This window comes from Caretta caretta, chromosome 4 (assembly GCF_965140235.1).
Source record: "Caretta caretta isolate rCarCar2 chromosome 4, rCarCar1.hap1, whole genome shotgun sequence".
Taxonomy (NCBI): Eukaryota; Metazoa; Chordata; order Testudines; family Cheloniidae; genus Caretta; species Caretta caretta.
The window spans coordinates 91258344-91275822 of NC_134209.1; the positions used below are offsets into that span (position 1 = coordinate 91258344).

A 17479-nucleotide genomic window follows, 5' to 3' on the forward strand; every position below is an offset into this window, starting at 1 on the left:
TTTCTGTTTTTTTTTAAAGTAGACAAAAATAATACTCCGATCGTAAGATGAATCTTTAATGTATTTGAAACCTAATTGAAAATGTGAGTTTAAAATCATTCATACGGGCTTTCCCTGTAGCACACTTGCAGGTATACTTCTTCCCATGTGGTTATTTCTTTGAGGCAACTGTTTTTTTAAAAAATAAAACACTATATTCATCTCTATAACTGGATTTTCTAGTATTCCTACATTATAAAAACATGGCCAAATGAATAAAGAACTGACCATTCATCCCTGAATACTGGCTTAATCCTGAGTTGTGTACAACCTGAATTGTCCATGTAGCTTGCTGCAGAGCTCATGTTACGTGCCTGCACAAGTATAAGAAGTTTTGTGATTGAGCAACAGCATTGTACCTTTTAAGAAACAGAATGGATTTGCAGGAGTTGTTCACATTCAGGCATAGTACAGGAATAATTTTCAGTGCTGGTTTTTATCTGTGTTTTTAACTAGGCATTTTAAAAACTACGGAGAAGGTGCAATGAGGAAGTGTGGAAACTTGAAGCACAGGCCTATGTTTTATGCACAGGCGTCATTCTGTTGAATTTTTAAAATATTTTTCCCATGTCATCGCAAATTTAGCAACATATTTTCCAGTCTTGGTATAGTCTTAAAGGACTTTGTTTTGAGTGGGTTTCAGCCGGCAAGTCCATCTCTTAAGTAGATACTGGAATAACAGGGACACAGTGCTGGATGAGGTCAGATGACAGATATGTGGAGTTGTGTTTAAATACTTTGTATATTTGCATGATTTTTCTCTTAACTATTTTATATGTATACTTGCTATGTTAGTGGAGATATCCCAGAACATACTCTATTACCACCTGTCTGTTTTGGAAGCATTTTTACTTCAATATCCAGTTACATGTTGAATGACAAACACTTCAGAAACTTGTAATCTGAAGTTTTCTGTTGTGAAAGATAACTTCTTACTTCTCTGCTGTTTATCACAGATACTAAAGGTAAAGAAACTGCTGCAATGAAAGCTGACCTCTTGAGGGCTCGCAATGTGAAAAGGTACATTAATCAGCTGACTGTGGCAAAGAAGCAGTGTGAGAAGAGAATAAGGCTTCTAGGAGGTCCAGCTTATGACCAGCAGGAGGATGGTATCTCTGATGAGGGTGATGGCCTTCAGAGCCAGAAGGTAAGTATTACACAGTGTGTATAAGGCTAGAATGAAAATTTTGCAGGTGTTTGTTATTGTTTGATCACTTTATACGTCACTTTTAATTATGAATGAGCATTATCCAAGGGAAACATGTTAGTGCAATTGTTTCATGTTATATTCGTTTCAGTGTTGGGAAATTATGGTAATAGTTACCTTGCAAAATACATCGTAATGTGTTAAATACATGGTACTGGTATTGTCTGTATATAGAACTTCATAACGGGTTTTTCAGCTCATGAGATTGCTAAATTTTGAGACTTGCCCTACACAGCAGACTGAGACACACTTACAGTGGTGGTCTTTATAGGATTACCTCCATATCTGCAATATTCCTTGGTCCTCCCTATATTTATGATAAGAAATACCTTGAATATTTTAGTTGTCTAATTTCAGAGTAGCAGCCATGTTAGTCTGTATTCGCAAAAAGAAAAGGAGTATTTGTGGCACCTTAGAGACTACGCAATTTATTTGAGCATAAGCTTTCGTGAGCTACAGCTCACGATGCATCCGATGAAGTGAGCTGTAGCTTACAAAAGCTATGCTCAAATAAATTGGTTAGTCTCTAAGGTGCCACAAGTACTCCTTTTCTTAGTTGTCTAAGGCAACTGGCATTTTTCAAGAGCAACCACTATGGAAGAGGTTTAATAAGACTAGTGACTAAATCAGAAATCTCAACATCTTTGTACAGTAGGTCTTGGAAATATGTTGTTGCATTACCCAACAGCTACAAAAATGAAAGTTCCAGTTTATTATCTTAGATAATAAAGTGTAATAGGGCTAATAATTTATGTACTCTACTTTCTGTGCCCTTTGGACTAAGATCAGTAATTGGAATATTGCAGTTAAAAATAAAATACTACATTTTTTTATGTAAGTAAGAGAGAGAGAACTGTTAGTCTTTATGCAGGTGTCTTTTTAAGTTCATTAAATCATTGTAATAATTGTAACTTGGTTGAGGATCAGAAAAAAAATTCCATTGCTGGAAAATAATTTTTACTGAGATGGCAATATACCATTTTATAGTAAGTGTAGAAAAGTAAAAAGCTAAAGTCTGAGAGGAAAAGGGTTTGTTTTCTTTTTCCTTCCTGTTTAAAATATGTTTATAGAAAAGCATCTGTCATAGGAAGTGGTAGGCCAGTCTTGATCTATTTCAGAAGCAGAGAGATCCTGTTGTTAATGTAACCTGTTTTACAGGCCCACAAATCACTTCTACCTCTTCTAAGGGGGTGCCCTACCCACAGCTGGGTATTGTTAACTGTGGGTCAGCTCCTGCAAACAATGGTGAATGTGAGCATTCTCATTTTAAATGAATGACTCTACTCCCAGGAGTAAAGCCGCTGTCAATCATAGGTATTTGCCATGTTGGTGGTGGCAGCCGCAGTACCAGAGCTGAACTAGAACTGTCCATCTCTAAGCCTTCGATATTCTGAAAGGACAAGACCCAACAATTCCCCCCTCCACCCCCCCAAAGCTGGGCAGAAGAGAAGCACAGCATAGAATCCTTGGTTGTAGATCAGATGCCCACTGGTGGGGCTAGACTGCATAGCTCAGCTCTGGGAGGGAGCCCACTTTTATTGGCAGTGCTTCCCTGTGTGCTCTCTCCATCTTAGCAATAGCAGCAGTTCAAACTTTATTTACAAGTAGCCAGTACTGCCCCAGATATTGGCCCAGCCCCTGCTGAGGACATAGGTAGAAATATCCAGCATGTGGCAGGGCTTCTCTTTATTTTGTTTTTGTTTAACAAAGTGAATTAATATTGGCTTATTACTCTCTGTGACCCGCACCTTTCTTTAAAAAAAAAAAAAAAGAGAGAGAGAGGCTGGTCATTCCAGTAGCCTTTTAAGGTACTACAATGTTTAAAGAATAGCCAATAAATGTATATGAAACACCACGTTTGCTTTTTTCCTATTACAGTATTTCAAGAACAGACATTTATTGCTGTATTTGGGGTAATATTGAAGTATGTTGTAGATGCTTGAACTAGACTAATGGACTTGAGGAGTATGTTGTACTATTTAAATGAAGAATGAGTTGACTAATAGCTCAGAATTATACTTTTGTCACTGCCACACAACCTTCCTCTTTGGTGGGATAGAGGTGTCGTATTTCCAGTAAATGTCCTCATTTTAATAAATACTTCAATTATAGAATTAGTTTGGAAGTGAAGTCAGGGTTCCTGTTCTCATATTATAGATTAAAGGCATGAAAAAGCTAAAAGAAAAAATTATGCTCAGTTCTTTCACAACAAAAGCAATGTTGCTTATAAAACAGCTGCATTTTACTTGTAGGTCAATATACAAACATCTTACTGCATGGACCTGAATCTGATTGCTCTGGCTAGGCCCTGAATTTGAAAGTAAACGGGTGTGTTTTGAACTAGATGTTGGCTAAATCAGTCTTTTGTAGTTAGCTGGGATACTGACTGTGATGGGTTGGACCCCTTGGGAATCCACCTGATGTGCTGAGATACCACTGAGTCTACCTGTTCTGCCAGTATGGGCTCCCTTTTACCTGTCTTGCTGAGCCAGGCTATTAAAGCCTCCTCTAACACACACACAGGCAGGGCCACACACCGCTGCAGATCAGCTCTGGGAAGACTCAGCTTAAGGGACTTGCTCCAACACTCTGATGCTTGCTCCTTTTAAGGGGTACAAACCCAAAGGTTTTATTAAATTCACCCTCTCCCTCAATGTGGAGAGAGGTGTGCATGCTTCTTGTCCCCCTCAGTTAGAAATTACGTAAACCAGGTTTATTATTAAACCAAACAAATTTTATTAACTATAAAAGGCAGATTTTAAGTGGTAAAAGGGGTAACAAACAGAACAAAGCAGATTACTAAGCAAATAAAATCAAACGTGCACACAGCTAGTATCACCAAAGAAATTGGTTACAAATAGTATTTCTCACCATAGATATTGTTGCAGGCACTTCGCAATGTTTCTGTGGTTCAGAGTTCCAGTTATATTCCTTTTCAGACTAGACCCCTGTCTCAGTCTGGACTCCCCCTTGCCTTCTCTTCAGGTGGCTTTAGCAGTCTTTCTTCTTGGGCAGACAGCCATGGAGAGGAGGCTCGTTTGCCTTCCTCCCCACCCTTAAATAGGATTTACATAAGGCAGGAATCGTGTGTTTCCCAAACTTGACCCCCCCTTCTCTTCAGTGGAAAGTTACAAGAAGTCCCAGGTAATGTTTAGTATCCGGTGACAAGACCACCTGACTCGGGAGTATCACAACGTCTAGGAGTCACTGGCAGTATGGAGCATCCGCAGGAAGGCCAAGCCTTTTCACAGTCCATTGTCCTCACTGATGGGCCATGAGCTCTGTCTGGCTTTTCCATTGTTGTACCTGAAGTGTTAGCAGTGGGCATCATCCAAAGTAGCATAGTTGAAATACAGATACATAGTCAATATTCCTAACTTCAGATACAGAAATGATACAGGCATACAAATTGAATAATCACACTCAGTAAATCATAACCTTTCCAATGATACCTTACAAGACCCATCTTGCATACAGTACATCTCAGTTATGTCATATTTATATCATAAGCATATTTTCATAAAGAATATGGAATGAAACATCACACTGACCCTTCTGCTATATTGCTTATGATATTTGGTTCCAGAAAAGTATGACCTTTGAATTAAGGTAGAATATAATGTACCCTTTATAATCTATTTAAGATCTTTATCCTTTTTCTAAAAAAATTACACCTGCACAGCAATGCAGTAGTCTGATCAAGTTCCTGTTGTCTAATATTCATTGAAGAAATGATTTACATCATCTGTAAGCTGCACTCTGCACAGTAGTTACATTGTCTTATCTAGAAGGAGTGTTGCACAGAGTCTTTAGCTGATTGATTCCCAAACTGTGTTCTGTGAACCACAAGTGGTCCATGGAGCACTTGCAGTCTTGATTTCAATCAAACTACAAAATGGATGAAAAACTCCTTGCAGCCAGAAACCATTTGAGTTTGCTCTCAGGCAAAGACAGCCTGACTGCACAACTGTTCTGCTGATCATGGCTGAGTGGAAATTGTAGTGGAAGAGAAAAAATTAGCTTGCCTCCACCACAGACAAGGTATATACATTGATTCTTTGTTGTAAGTGACCACACTTAGATTGTGATTTCTGATACTCCAGCGTCTTTTCCTTATGCTATTTGTCACAAGTTATCTTTATATCTGGATAACCTGTAAGGATGGTATAAAGGAAAAGGGCTTAAAACTCTTATCCCTTTCCCTCCCTCATTGCCTCTTGTATATGCTAAAGTAAAAAAGATCACGGCAAATAAGTAATGTGTTAGTCTGAAAGTATGTGTTTTGCTTGGATTTCTTCCCAGAGTAAATGGTAGGGAAAATAGCCAGAGCTCCTTAAATGGTAAATGCTCAGTAATCCTTGATTGCTAGTCAATATAGTGGGTCTATCTATTGCCACAAAGTCAAAGGTTTTTAAGGTATTGATGATTTGCTTTTTAAAACAATGCATTATTGTAATCAAGGTACAAACAATATCCTTTTCGTGGGATCATGTCATGATTATTAACTTACATCATGGGGGTATCTTTCCAGTATCATTCACTTTCTATTTTTCTGTTTCCTAAAAAAGGGAAGGTATCAAAACAGAAGACATCTTACTAGACTATAAATACCATCCTCCTGTCAGAAAACCCTCATAGCAACTAGATTTCTGTTCACTAAACTCTCCTCTGGTAGCACTCTTCTCTAAAGCACAAAGTCTGCTATAGCTCAGGAAACAGCTACTAGCTATACTTCATTGTTTCATGAATAGGTCAGTGTGTATGTGGGGAAACCATGGTCTATTGTGTAGTAGTACTTGTGTTGTAGATTAAAGGAATGAAAAAGACGAAGATCCAAAATTATGCTCACTTCTCTGACAGCAAAAGCAAGGCTGGTCATAAAACACATGCATTTTACTTCTAGGTCAATATACAAACTTCAGAGAATCTTCAAGGTTTCTAGTTTTTTTGTTTTGTTTTTTGTTTTTAAGTACTGTTGCATTTAATTTGTAGTACAGAGGCCTACAAATAGCACTGGGCAGGCCATGGGCACGTTGGATTAACAGTTCACAATAAAATAATGATTTCACGTTTGTCTCACCTACTGTATAATCACCAGGTCTTGGGTTGTTCAGAATTGCGAGGGACAAAAAGTTCTGTGTACTTTGCTTTAACCATTGTCTTCAAGCAGAGATAAAGGTTGCTGCTTAGTTTTCTCCTCAACCTTGAAGCTGCTTCAGAGTTAAAAAGGCTTAAAGGGTCACCGTTGAGGCCGATAGTTCTAAGATTAGATCTACTCAATGTATGTTGGTTTGAGGATGTGCACGTGACCCAAATGTGTATGTGTGCCAGAGTAACTTCCGTCTATCCTCTAATCAGGGTTGATAGTGAGCAACAGTGATACTGAAACATACAGGAATCCCTCACGGAACATTTCAAAGCAGGGTTCAATATCCTGTCTCTTCAAAACGGAAGGATAGTGTAGTGCGAACATAGGGATTCTCAGCAGTATAGGTCTTGAATTGTATGTATGTTGTAGTCCAGTCCTGCAAAATAATCATGAACATTTAGCTCAGTCATAAAATCTACTTCCTTGTCATTTATTGTGATAAATGATGATTAAAATATTGATATTTTTGTTCACCTTTCACTTTTTTAAAGAGCTCCTTTACTGATGCCGTATGAAAAAACTGAATATCATTCGTCAGTATTTCTTACCTTATTCTTTATTCACTTGTGTGTTTTCATGCAATCTGCTTCTTAAGATTTAAACTGTCAGTGGTTCTTTTTTTTGCTTGAAGTCCTAATTTTCTATGGCATCACGACTGACTTGCTGTAGAAATTATTGTACCATGAAGGAATTACAATTTAGGGAGGCAACATGGTCCAGTGGATAGATGGGCCTGAACTGAGAACCGGGCCCTTTGGGTTCTAGTTCCAACTGTGCCAGTGACTTACTCAGTGACCCTAAAAAAGTGACTTCACCCTCTTTGCCTCCGCTTCCCCATCTGTAAAATGTAAATCTTTGTAATCTATAGATAGAAACACTACACCACAGAAGAGCTAACTATTATCATTTAGTAAGGTAGAGACCAAGCATCTGTAGAAACTGGTGCACTCTTAAGGAACAAAGATTGTTCTTTCATTTGTGTACCTTCTTTAATAAGGAATGAGAAAAGAGATGAAAAACACAATAGACACGTTGAGTTGTTTTGAAGGAGACTATCTGAGATTTCATCAGATCTCTTAAACTTCAAGAATTTTCTCTCGTATTTTTGATAATTAAAAGCCAATAATGATCTTACCTTTGTGATGGATGAAGTGACCATGCATCTTAGCTAACAATATTTTGCTGTTATGGCATCTTACATCTACAAAGCAGTTTGCAACTAATCCGCTGAACAATTGCTCTGAGGTTGGTTGGTAAGGATTATTCTCATTTTAAAGGTAGGTAAATAGAAGTAGCAAGATTAAGTGATTGTGACACAGAATGTCATTGATGGAGTGATTGGAACTGGGGAACTGATTCGCAGTCCAGTGCTCATTCCCCTAGACCATATTTCTGATCAGTGAAATATTTGAAATCAAATCTAACAACGCACTGTAAATTTAAGACTGAACTGCTTTGGAGGATCATCATTTTTTGTGGTGTTAGGCTGCAGAATGGCAAATCATAATCTAATATGTAAAGTTTCTGACTAGTTTTCTTCTGACATTAAATTATGTCCTTGGCTTGGATTATGCCCCAGAATACTTAGAAGGATCTAATCAGTTGGGACAGAAACAGTTATTTAAATAACAGATAAAATGCACAGTATCTTGATTGCAGGATATTCCAGATGGTTAACAACAACAACAACAAAGGAATTATTGGAAAGGAACAGTTATTTAAATATCTCATCTTGCCACAGAAATAAAACCAGATAACTGACTTTTTCTAAGTAAACACGGTTAGATTGTTTTAAACACACAGATGTCATTTTGCACTTTCAATTGCTAATTACAAAGGTGCAGTCTTCATAAATAACATTTAAGATGACAACAGCTATGGAGTCATATGCAAACTCGTGTCAAGCTGACATAACTGCCACTGTGAAAGGGTATTTATTACAACAGCTTGTCCCACAGCAGAGCTATAAATTACTACTTTCAGGTTTTAATGTTTAATAATTGTCCCCATTGCTGGTAATTTTAGCAGACAGGCCAATGATTGGATGAACATAAGAGACTGAATTACTCTTTCCCTCCGGAGGTGGTTCCACCATGTCCGGATCGATGCAGCATTCAGTCTAATTTGCTGCCTGTGCTGTACCAGCTTCTATAGATAATCCTGGAGAGAGAGTGACGTGCTCTGTTTTTTCAGCTGAGTAGCTTCACAATTACTGAATTCACACACAATAGAAATAAAAAAAAAATAGAAGGAATGAGTGTCCGTTTTAGGGACTCTAATAGACGAGAACTTTTTTTTTTTTTTTGGATGGCATTTTCTCCCCATTCACTTCTGAATTCTTGTCTACGTTCTGTAGGATTGCTTGCTTTTTATACCCACATTCCTTGCTCTTCCATTGCAGCCACTGCCCTTCTAGGTGAAAGAGATTGGAGGGGCATGCAATATGCCAATGCAGAGCACTACAGCTGAGCCCACGGACTAGTCTGAGAACTGTCATTTATGTCCTCCTCCTGGATACTCTGATGACCATTACTGTAATAATAAGCCCTTTTTTTGACAGAAGCAAATGGATTGCTGTGAATTTACAGCATGAGCTCAGAGACAGCAGCTCACTAAATACGCAGACAGCTTTTTTTAATGTAAGTAGAACTAGCCAATTCCAAAAGATTATGCTGTAAAAAATGTAGAGAAGACATGGCACAGTTAGAAAATTTTTGAAAATGAGACTAAAAATAAACACTGCAACTGAGGCAAACATGAAACACTTGGATGTTACCCAAAACAAGTGGGCTTAGTCAGACAAAAGATTGGGCTGATACAGAGAGGTACATTGCCTAAAGGACCCTTTTTTAAGAGGAGAACTGTGTGATGCTGGAGGTGAGATGTGAAACAAAGATCCTGACTGCTTCTGATCATTAAAGAGCCCCATTACACTTTTTGTATGGAGAGCGCTGATAACCCCAGCACCCTGGCAAAATTCCAACTCACTCTACTTACATTATTCTTCAGGTTTCAACTGGATTCAGTATTTTTAATGTCTTTAAGTTGTGTGCTGCTAAACACATGCTGCATTCATATCGGTGGGCTAAATTATTCCTATAGAAATACAATTTAAGTGCTTTGGGATCCTTTCAGAAGAAAAGGTGATAAGTAGCTTATCAGTAGTTTGCATGGTACTCCTCCAGGGCCCCGCTTAGGATGATGGCATGTACATATGTAGAGGTGCTTGTTTTTTATCTCCTTTGTTGGTTTCCTTTCTCCCACTTCTCACCATGCAGCAGAAACACTTTAAAGAAGTCTTTTAAATCTTCTGACCCACACTCAGCTACTTGCCTCACTGGTGCCTTGAGGCAGACAGGCTTCTTTTAGAGTTTAGATTTGACTCAAAAACCTACTTCAGGAGCAGTGTAAATGCTTCTTAAGTAAAGGGAAAATTTAAAAGAAGCTTGGTTGTCTGCATGTCACCGATGAGGTCAGTGAATGAACAAGAAAAGGAATGGTGCTTTTCCCTTTGAAGTGCATTGCTCAGCTCTATGCTTGTCATGTGGCCATTCTTCAAGGAAGACTCCTGGGCTTCTTGCCCACTGTGGAGACAGCGCTCATGAATTCCCTGGGTGCAGGTGGACTTGTTCTGAATCTCTCTGCAAAGCACGATGCACTGTGCAGAGTGGAAGGAGGAACACTATGGTCTTCTTGGAAATAGGCAGCCAAATTTCAAAGGGAAAAAGCATCCTTCTTCTGACTCAGGGAGCTCATACCATTGTGGATCTCAGAGACAGCTGGGCCATTCTTTCATTTTACTTAAAAAGCTGAACTGGGGTGACTAAGTAGCTCCCAATTTTCCCAATCAGTAAAGCAACTTAGTTGGCTAGCATAGCACTAACTGTGTAGTGACCGGGGTAGACAGAGTGGGCAACTCAGTGATGAGTACCTTTATAAGATCAGGTTTCAGAGTAGCAGCCGTGTTAGTCTGTATCTGCAAAAAGAAAAGGAGGACTTGTGGCACCTTAGAGACTAACAAATGTATTTCAGCATAAGCTTTTGTGAGCTACAGCTCACTTTATCAGATGCATGCAGTGGAAAATACAGTAGGGGGATTTTATATACACAGAGAACATGAAACAATGGGGGTGTTACCATGCACACTGTAATGAGAGTGATCAGATAAGGTGAGCTATTACCAGCAGGAGAGAAAAAAAACCTTTTGTAGTGATAATCAAGGTGGGCCATTTCCAGCAGTTGACAAGAACGTGTAAGGAACAGTAGGGGGGAAAAATAAACATGGGGAAATAGTTTTACTTTGTGTAATGACCCATCCACTCCCAGTCTTTAGTCAAGCCTAATTTAGTGGTGTCCAGTTTGCAAATTAATTCCAATTCAGCAGTCTCTCGTTGGAGTCTGTTTTTGATGTTTTTTTGTTGAAGAATTGCCACTTTTAGGTCTGTAATCGAGTGACCAGAGAGATTGAAGTGTTCTCTGACTGATTTTTGAATGTTATAATTCTTGACATCCGATTTGTATCCATTTATTCTTTTACGTAGGGACTGTCCGGTTTGGCCAATGTACATGGCAGAGGGGCATTGCTGGCATGTGATGGCATATATCACATTGATAGATGTGCAGGTGAACGAGCCTCTGATAGTGTGGCTGATGTGATTAGGCCCTATGATGGTGTCCCCTGAATAGATATGTGGACACAAGTGGCAACAGGCTTTGCTGCAAGGATAGGTTCCTGGGTTAGTGATTTTGTTGTGTGGTGTGTGGTTGCTGGTGAGTATTTGCTTCAGGTTGTGGGGCTGTTTGTAAGCAAGGACTGGCCTGTCTCCCAAGATTTGTGAGAGTGATGGGTCGTCCTTCAGGATAGGTTGTAGATCCTTGATGATGCGCTGGAGAAGTTTTAGTTGGGGGCTGAAGGTGATGGCTAGTGGCGTTCTGTTATTTTCTTTGTTGGGCCTGTCCTGTAGTAGGTGACTTCTGGGTACTCCTCTGGCTCTGTCAATCTGTTTCTTCACTTCAGCAGGTGGGTATTGTAGTTGTAAGAACGCTTGATAGCGATCTTGTAGGTGTTTGTCTCTGTCTGAGGGGTTGGAGCAAATGCGGTTGTACCGTAGAGCTTGGCTGTAGACAATGGATCGTGTGGTATGGTCTGGATGAAAGCTGGAGGCATGTAGGTAAGTATAGCGGTCGGTAGGTTTCCGGTATAGGGTGGTGTTTATGTGACCATCGCTTATTAGCACTGTAGTGTCCAGGAAGTGAGGCCTTAGTATCTGGTTCTAGAAAGGGTTCCATCCATTGGTTCCAAGTGGTCAGAAAGATCTGCTTTATGAATCTGTTAGCAGGATTAAGCCTTAAGACTTCCCAGAATGGTGTGTGACCCCTCCAAGACTGTTCCATGCAAAACACTTCAGTTGATTTCAATAAATAATCTAGATGCAGAGCACGTGACTTAATTGTTACCCTGTCATTGATGCCTTGGCCCTTTATGCAATATTTTTAAACCCCAAAGCTATGAGCTCAGTGTGGGCTACTGTAATAAAATAATAAATAATCATTACAAATCTCAATTTCATTCTCAGGTATTTAAAATAAGTAAGTATACTTGTATCTACATTCTCATTAAAAATAAATTAGTACTGTACAGAGCCAGTGTAGCTCATATTCAATGGATTAAAAATTGGCTAACTGAGTGATCTTAAAAAGTAATTGTAAATGAGGAAAAAGCCATCCACAGTGGGCATTTCTAGTGGGGTCCCAGAGCTATTGGTCCAGTGGTATTCATAGATTCTAAGCCCAGAAGGGACCATTGTGATCATCCAGTCTGACTTCTTTCTGCACAGCACTGGCTGTAGAACTTCCCCAAAATAATTCAGGGCATATATTCTTAGAAAAACATCCAATCTTGATTTAAAAATTGTCAGTGGTAGAGAATCTACCATGACCCTTAGTAAATTGTTCCAGTGATTAATTCAATATATTTATCAATTATTTGTAAGAAAATATGAAATCATTGGTAAAATGTGCAGATGACACACAAATTGGAGGAATAGTAAATAATAGGGACAGATCAGCTTTGCAGATGGATATGTATTGCTTGGTAATGTGGGGTCATATGAACAACATGCATTTTAATACAGCCGAATGCAAGGTCACAAGTAGGAAAAAAGAATGTAGTCACACTTACCAAATGGGGGACTCTATCCTGGAATGCAGAGCCGCTGAAAGGGATTCAGGGGTCATGGTAGATAACCAAATGAGCATGAGCATCTAGCGCAGGGGTGGACAAACTACGGCCTGCGGGCTGGATTCGGCCCATCAGGGCTTTGGATCTGGCCTGTGGGATTGGCACCCCCGTGGTGCCGCGGGCCATGCGCCGCTGCTGGAAGAAGCCAGCATCACGTCCCTGCTCAAAGCAGGACTAATCCCCAGCTCAATCATCCCAGCCAGGGCTTTGTCAAACCTGACCTGAAAAACCTCAAAGGAAGGAGATTCCACCACCTCCCTAGGTAATGCATTCCAGTACTTCACCACGCTCCTAGTGCAAAAGTTTTTCCTATTATCCAACCGAAAACCTCCCCCACTGCAACTTGAGACCATTAGTCCTCATTCTGTCATCTGTTACCACTGAGAACAGTCTAGATCCATCCTCTTTTTGGAACCCCATTTCAGGTAGTTGAAAGCAGCTATCAAATCCCTCCTCATTCTTCTCTTCCGCAGACTAAACAATCCCAGTTTCCTCAGCCTCTCCTCATAAGTCATGTGTTCCAGTCCCCTAATCATTTTTGTTGCCCTCCGCTGAACGTTTTCCAATTTTTCCATGTCCTTCTTGTAGCGTGGGGCCCAAAACTGGACACAGATGAGGCCTCACCAATGTCGAATAGAGGGGAACAATCACATCCCTCGATCTGCTGGCAATGCCCCTACTTATACATCCCAAAATACCATTGACCTTCTTAGCAACAAGGGCACACTGTTGACTCATATCCAGCTTCTCGTCCACTGTAACCCCTAGGTCCTTTTTGCAGAACTGCTGCCTAGTCATTCGGTCCCTAGTCTGTAGCGGTGCATGGGACTCTACACTTGTCCTTGTTGAACCTCATCAGATTTCTTTTGGCCCAATCCTCTAATTTGTCTAGGTTCCTCTGTTTCCTATCCCTATCCTCCAGCATATCTACCATTCCTCCCAGTTTAGTGTCATCTGGAAACTTGCTGAGGGTGCAATCCACGCAATCGTCCAGATCATTAATGAAGATATTGAACAAAACCAGCCCCAAGACCAACCCTTGGGGCACTCCGCTTGATACTGGCTGCCAACTAGACATGGAGCCATTGATCACTACCTGTTGAGCCCGATGATCTAGCCAGCTTTCTATCCACTTTATAGTCCATTCATCCAGCCCATACTTCTTCAATTTGCTGGCAAGAATACTGTGGGAGACTGTGTCAAAAGCTTTGCTAAAGTCAAGGAATAACACGTCCACTGCTTTCCCCTTATCCACAGAGCCAGTTATCTTATCATAGAAGGCAATTAGATTAGTCAGACATGACTTGCCCTTGGTGAATCCATGCTGACTGTTCCTGATCACTTTCCTCTCCTCTAAATGCTTCAGAATTGATTCCTTGAGGACCCGTTCCATGATTTTTCCAGGGACTGAGGTGAAGCTGACTGGCCTGTAGTTCCCCGGATCCTCCTCCTTCCCTTTTTTAAAGATGAGCACAACATTAGCCTTTTTCCAGTCATCCGGGACCTCCCCCGATCGCCATGAGTTTTCAAAGATAATGGCCTATGGCTCTGCAATCACATCCGCCAACTCCTTTAGCACTCTCGGATGCAGCGCATCCGGCCCCATGGATTTGTGCTTGTCCAGCTTTTCTAAATAGTACCAAACCACTTCTTTCTCCACAGAGGGCTGGTCACCTCGTCCCCATACTGTGCTGCCCAGTGCAGTAGTCTGGGAGCTGACCTTGTTCATGACGATAGAGGCAAAAAAAGCGTTGAGTACATTAGCTTTTTCCACATCCTCTGTCACTAGGTTGCCTCCCTCATTCAGTAAGGGACCCACACTTTGCTTGACTGACTTTTTGTTGCTAATATGCCTGAAGAAACCCTTCTTGTTACTCTTAACATCTCTTGCTAGCTGCAACTCCAGGTATGATCTGGCCTTCCTGATTTCACTCCTGCATGCCCGAGCAATATTTTTATGCTCCTCCCTGGTCATTTATCCAGTCTTCCACTTCTTGTAAGCTTCTTTTTTGTGTTTTAAGATCAGCAAGGATTCACTGTTAAGCCAAGCTGGTCGCCTGTCATATTTACTATTCTTTCTACACATCGGAATGGTTTGTCCCTGTAACCTCAATAAGGATTCTTTAAAATACATGCATCAGATGAAGTGGGTATTCACCCACGAAAGCTTATGCTCCAATACGTCTGTTAGTCTATAAGGTGCCACAGGACTCTTTGCCGCTTTTACAGATCCAGACTAACACGGCCACCCCTCTGATATTTAAAATATAGCCAGCTCTCCTGGACTCCTTTCCCCCTCATGTTATTCTCCCAGAGGATCCTGCCCATTAGTTCCCTGAGGGAGTCAAAGTCTGCTTTTCTGAAGTCCAGGGTCCGTATTCTGCTGCTCTCCTTTCTTCCTTATGTCAAGATCCTGAACTCGACCATCTCATGGTCACTGCCTCCCAAGTTCCCATCCACTTTTGCTTCCCCTACTAATTCTTCCCTGTTTGTGAGCAGCAGGTCAAGAAGAGCTCTTCCCCTAATTGGTTCCTCCAGCACTTGCACCAGGAAATTGTCCCTTACACTTTCCAAAAACTTCCTGGATTGTCTGTGCACCGCTCTATTGGTCTCCCAGCAGATATCAGGGTGATTCAAGTCTCCCATGAGAACCAGGGCCTGCGATCTAGTAACTTCCATGAGTTACCGGAAGAAAGCCTCGTCCACCTCATCCCCCTGGTCTGGTGGTCTATAGCAGACTCCCACCACGACATCACCCTTGTTGCTCACACTTCTCAACTTAATCCAGAGACTCTCAGGTTTTTCTGCAGTTTCATACTTGAGCTCTGAGCGGTCATACTGCTCTCTTACATACAATGCAACTCCCCCATCTTTTCTGCCCTGCCTGTCCCTCCTGAACAGTTTATATCCATCCATGACAGTACTCCAGTCATGTGAGTTATGCCACCAAGTCTCTGTTATTCCAATCACATCATAATTCCTTGACTGTGCCAGAACTTCCAGGTCTCCCTGCTTGTTTCCCAGGCTTCTTGCATTTGTGTATAGGCATTTAAGATAACTCGCTGATTGTCCTGCTTTCTCAGTATGAGGCAGGAGCCCTCCCCTCTTGCGCTCTCCTGCTCATGCTTCCTCCCGGTATCCCACTTCCCCACTTACCTCAGTGCTTTGGTCTCCTTCCCTCAGTGTACCTAGTTTAAAGCCTTCCTCCCTAGGTTAGCCAGCGTGCTTGTGAAGATGCTCTTCCTTCTCTTCATTAGGTGGAGCCTGTCTCTGCCTAGCACTCCTCCTTGGAACACCATCCCATGGTCAAAGAATCCAAAGCCTTCTCTCCAGCACCACTTGTGTAGCCATTCAATAGGTAGGTACGCTGGAGGGTAGGGATAGGGTTCAGAGTGACCTAGAAAAATTGGAGGATTGGGCCAAAAGAAATCTGATGAGGTTCAACAAGGACAAGTGTAGAGTCCTGCATTTAGGATGGAATAATCCCATGCACTGCAACAGGCTGGAGACCGACTGGCTAAGCGGCAGTTCTGCAGAAAAAGAACCTGGGGATTACAGTGGACGAGAAGCTGGATATGTGTCAACTGTGTGCCCTTGTTGCCAGGAAAGCTAATGGCATATTGGGCTGCACTAGTAGGAGCATTGCCAGCAGATCGAGGGAAGTTATTATTTCCCTCTATTCGACAATGGTGAGGCCACATCTGGAATATTGCATCCAGTTTTGGGCCCCCCCACTACAGAAAGGATGTGGACAAATTGGAGAGAGTCCAGCAGAGGGCAATGAAAATGATTAGGGGGCTGGGGCACATAACTTATGAGGAGAGGCTGAGGGAACTGGGCTTATTTAGGCTGCAGAAGAGAAGAGTGGTAGTGGTGGGGATTTGTTAGCAGCCTTCAAGTACCTGAAGGGGGATTCCAAAGATGATGTATCGAAGCTGTTCTCAGTGGTGGCAGATGACAGAACAAGGAGCAATGGTCTCAAGTTGCAGTGGGGGAGGTCTAGGTTGGATATTAGGAAAAACTATTTCACTAGGAGGGTGGTGAAGCAAGGGAATGGGTTCCCTAGGGAGGTGTTGGAATCTCCATCCTTAGATGTTTCTAAGGCCTGGCTTGACAAAGTCCTGGCTGGGATGATTTATTTGGGGTTGGTCCGGCTTTGAGCAGGGCCTTGGACTAGATGACCTCCTGAGGTCTCTTCCAACCTTAATCTTCTATGATTCTATAATTAGTTGCATAGCATAGTTAATGAAACAGGCTGTTTGAAATTACTCTGGGTATATTGAAAAAGAGAATAATATGAAAAAAATCATTTTGAAGTTGCTGCTACAGTTAGGACCAATCTATGATTTCTTATGTACCCCAAACTCTCATTGACTTCAGATATAATTTGAATTTTGAGTGTGAAAGCTGCATAGGGTGGCATGGCCCTTGGATGCTCACCTTTAGGGGGAAAAAATCCTTAAAACCTTTTATCCAAAGGTACTGTGCATTTGCTTTTCTTCAAATAGATAGACATAAAATCTGTTATGCATCCTAATTGGTGGAGGTGGAATTTAAATCTTTGACAATGGGTTGATTGACAATGGGTTCTCTTCCCTGGGAGAGAAATGAATGGTGCACATACCCAGCATATTCTTCTTTTCCTAGTTTGTTCACTGTATGGATACCAGTGCCTGTTCATCTCTTACAAAGGTGGCAAAAGTTATAGCAAATCTTTATTCAGGAAAATCCTCATTCACTAACCCAACTAAAACATGCCTGAGTCCCAACCCTTTATATAAAAAGAAAAGGAGTACTGAAGAGGGCTGTAGCTCACGAAAGCTTATGCTCAAATAAATTGGTT

At 41.2% G+C, this 17479-nt stretch overlaps 1 protein-coding gene across 3 annotated transcripts in view; it reads left to right on the top strand.

The window, feature by feature from the left end:
* The window catches only part of SNX25 (sorting nexin 25), a 163509-nt gene that overhangs the window by 88874 nt on the left and 57156 nt on the right, over positions 1–17479 (top strand). For all 3 annotated transcript variants that reach the window (XM_048847964.2, XM_048847962.2, XM_048847963.2), the window contains one exon: positions 996–1186. In XM_048847964.2, coding sequence (XP_048703921.1) covers positions 996–1186 — 191 coding nt within the window. The remainder of the gene's footprint in view (positions 1–995; positions 1187–17479) is intronic.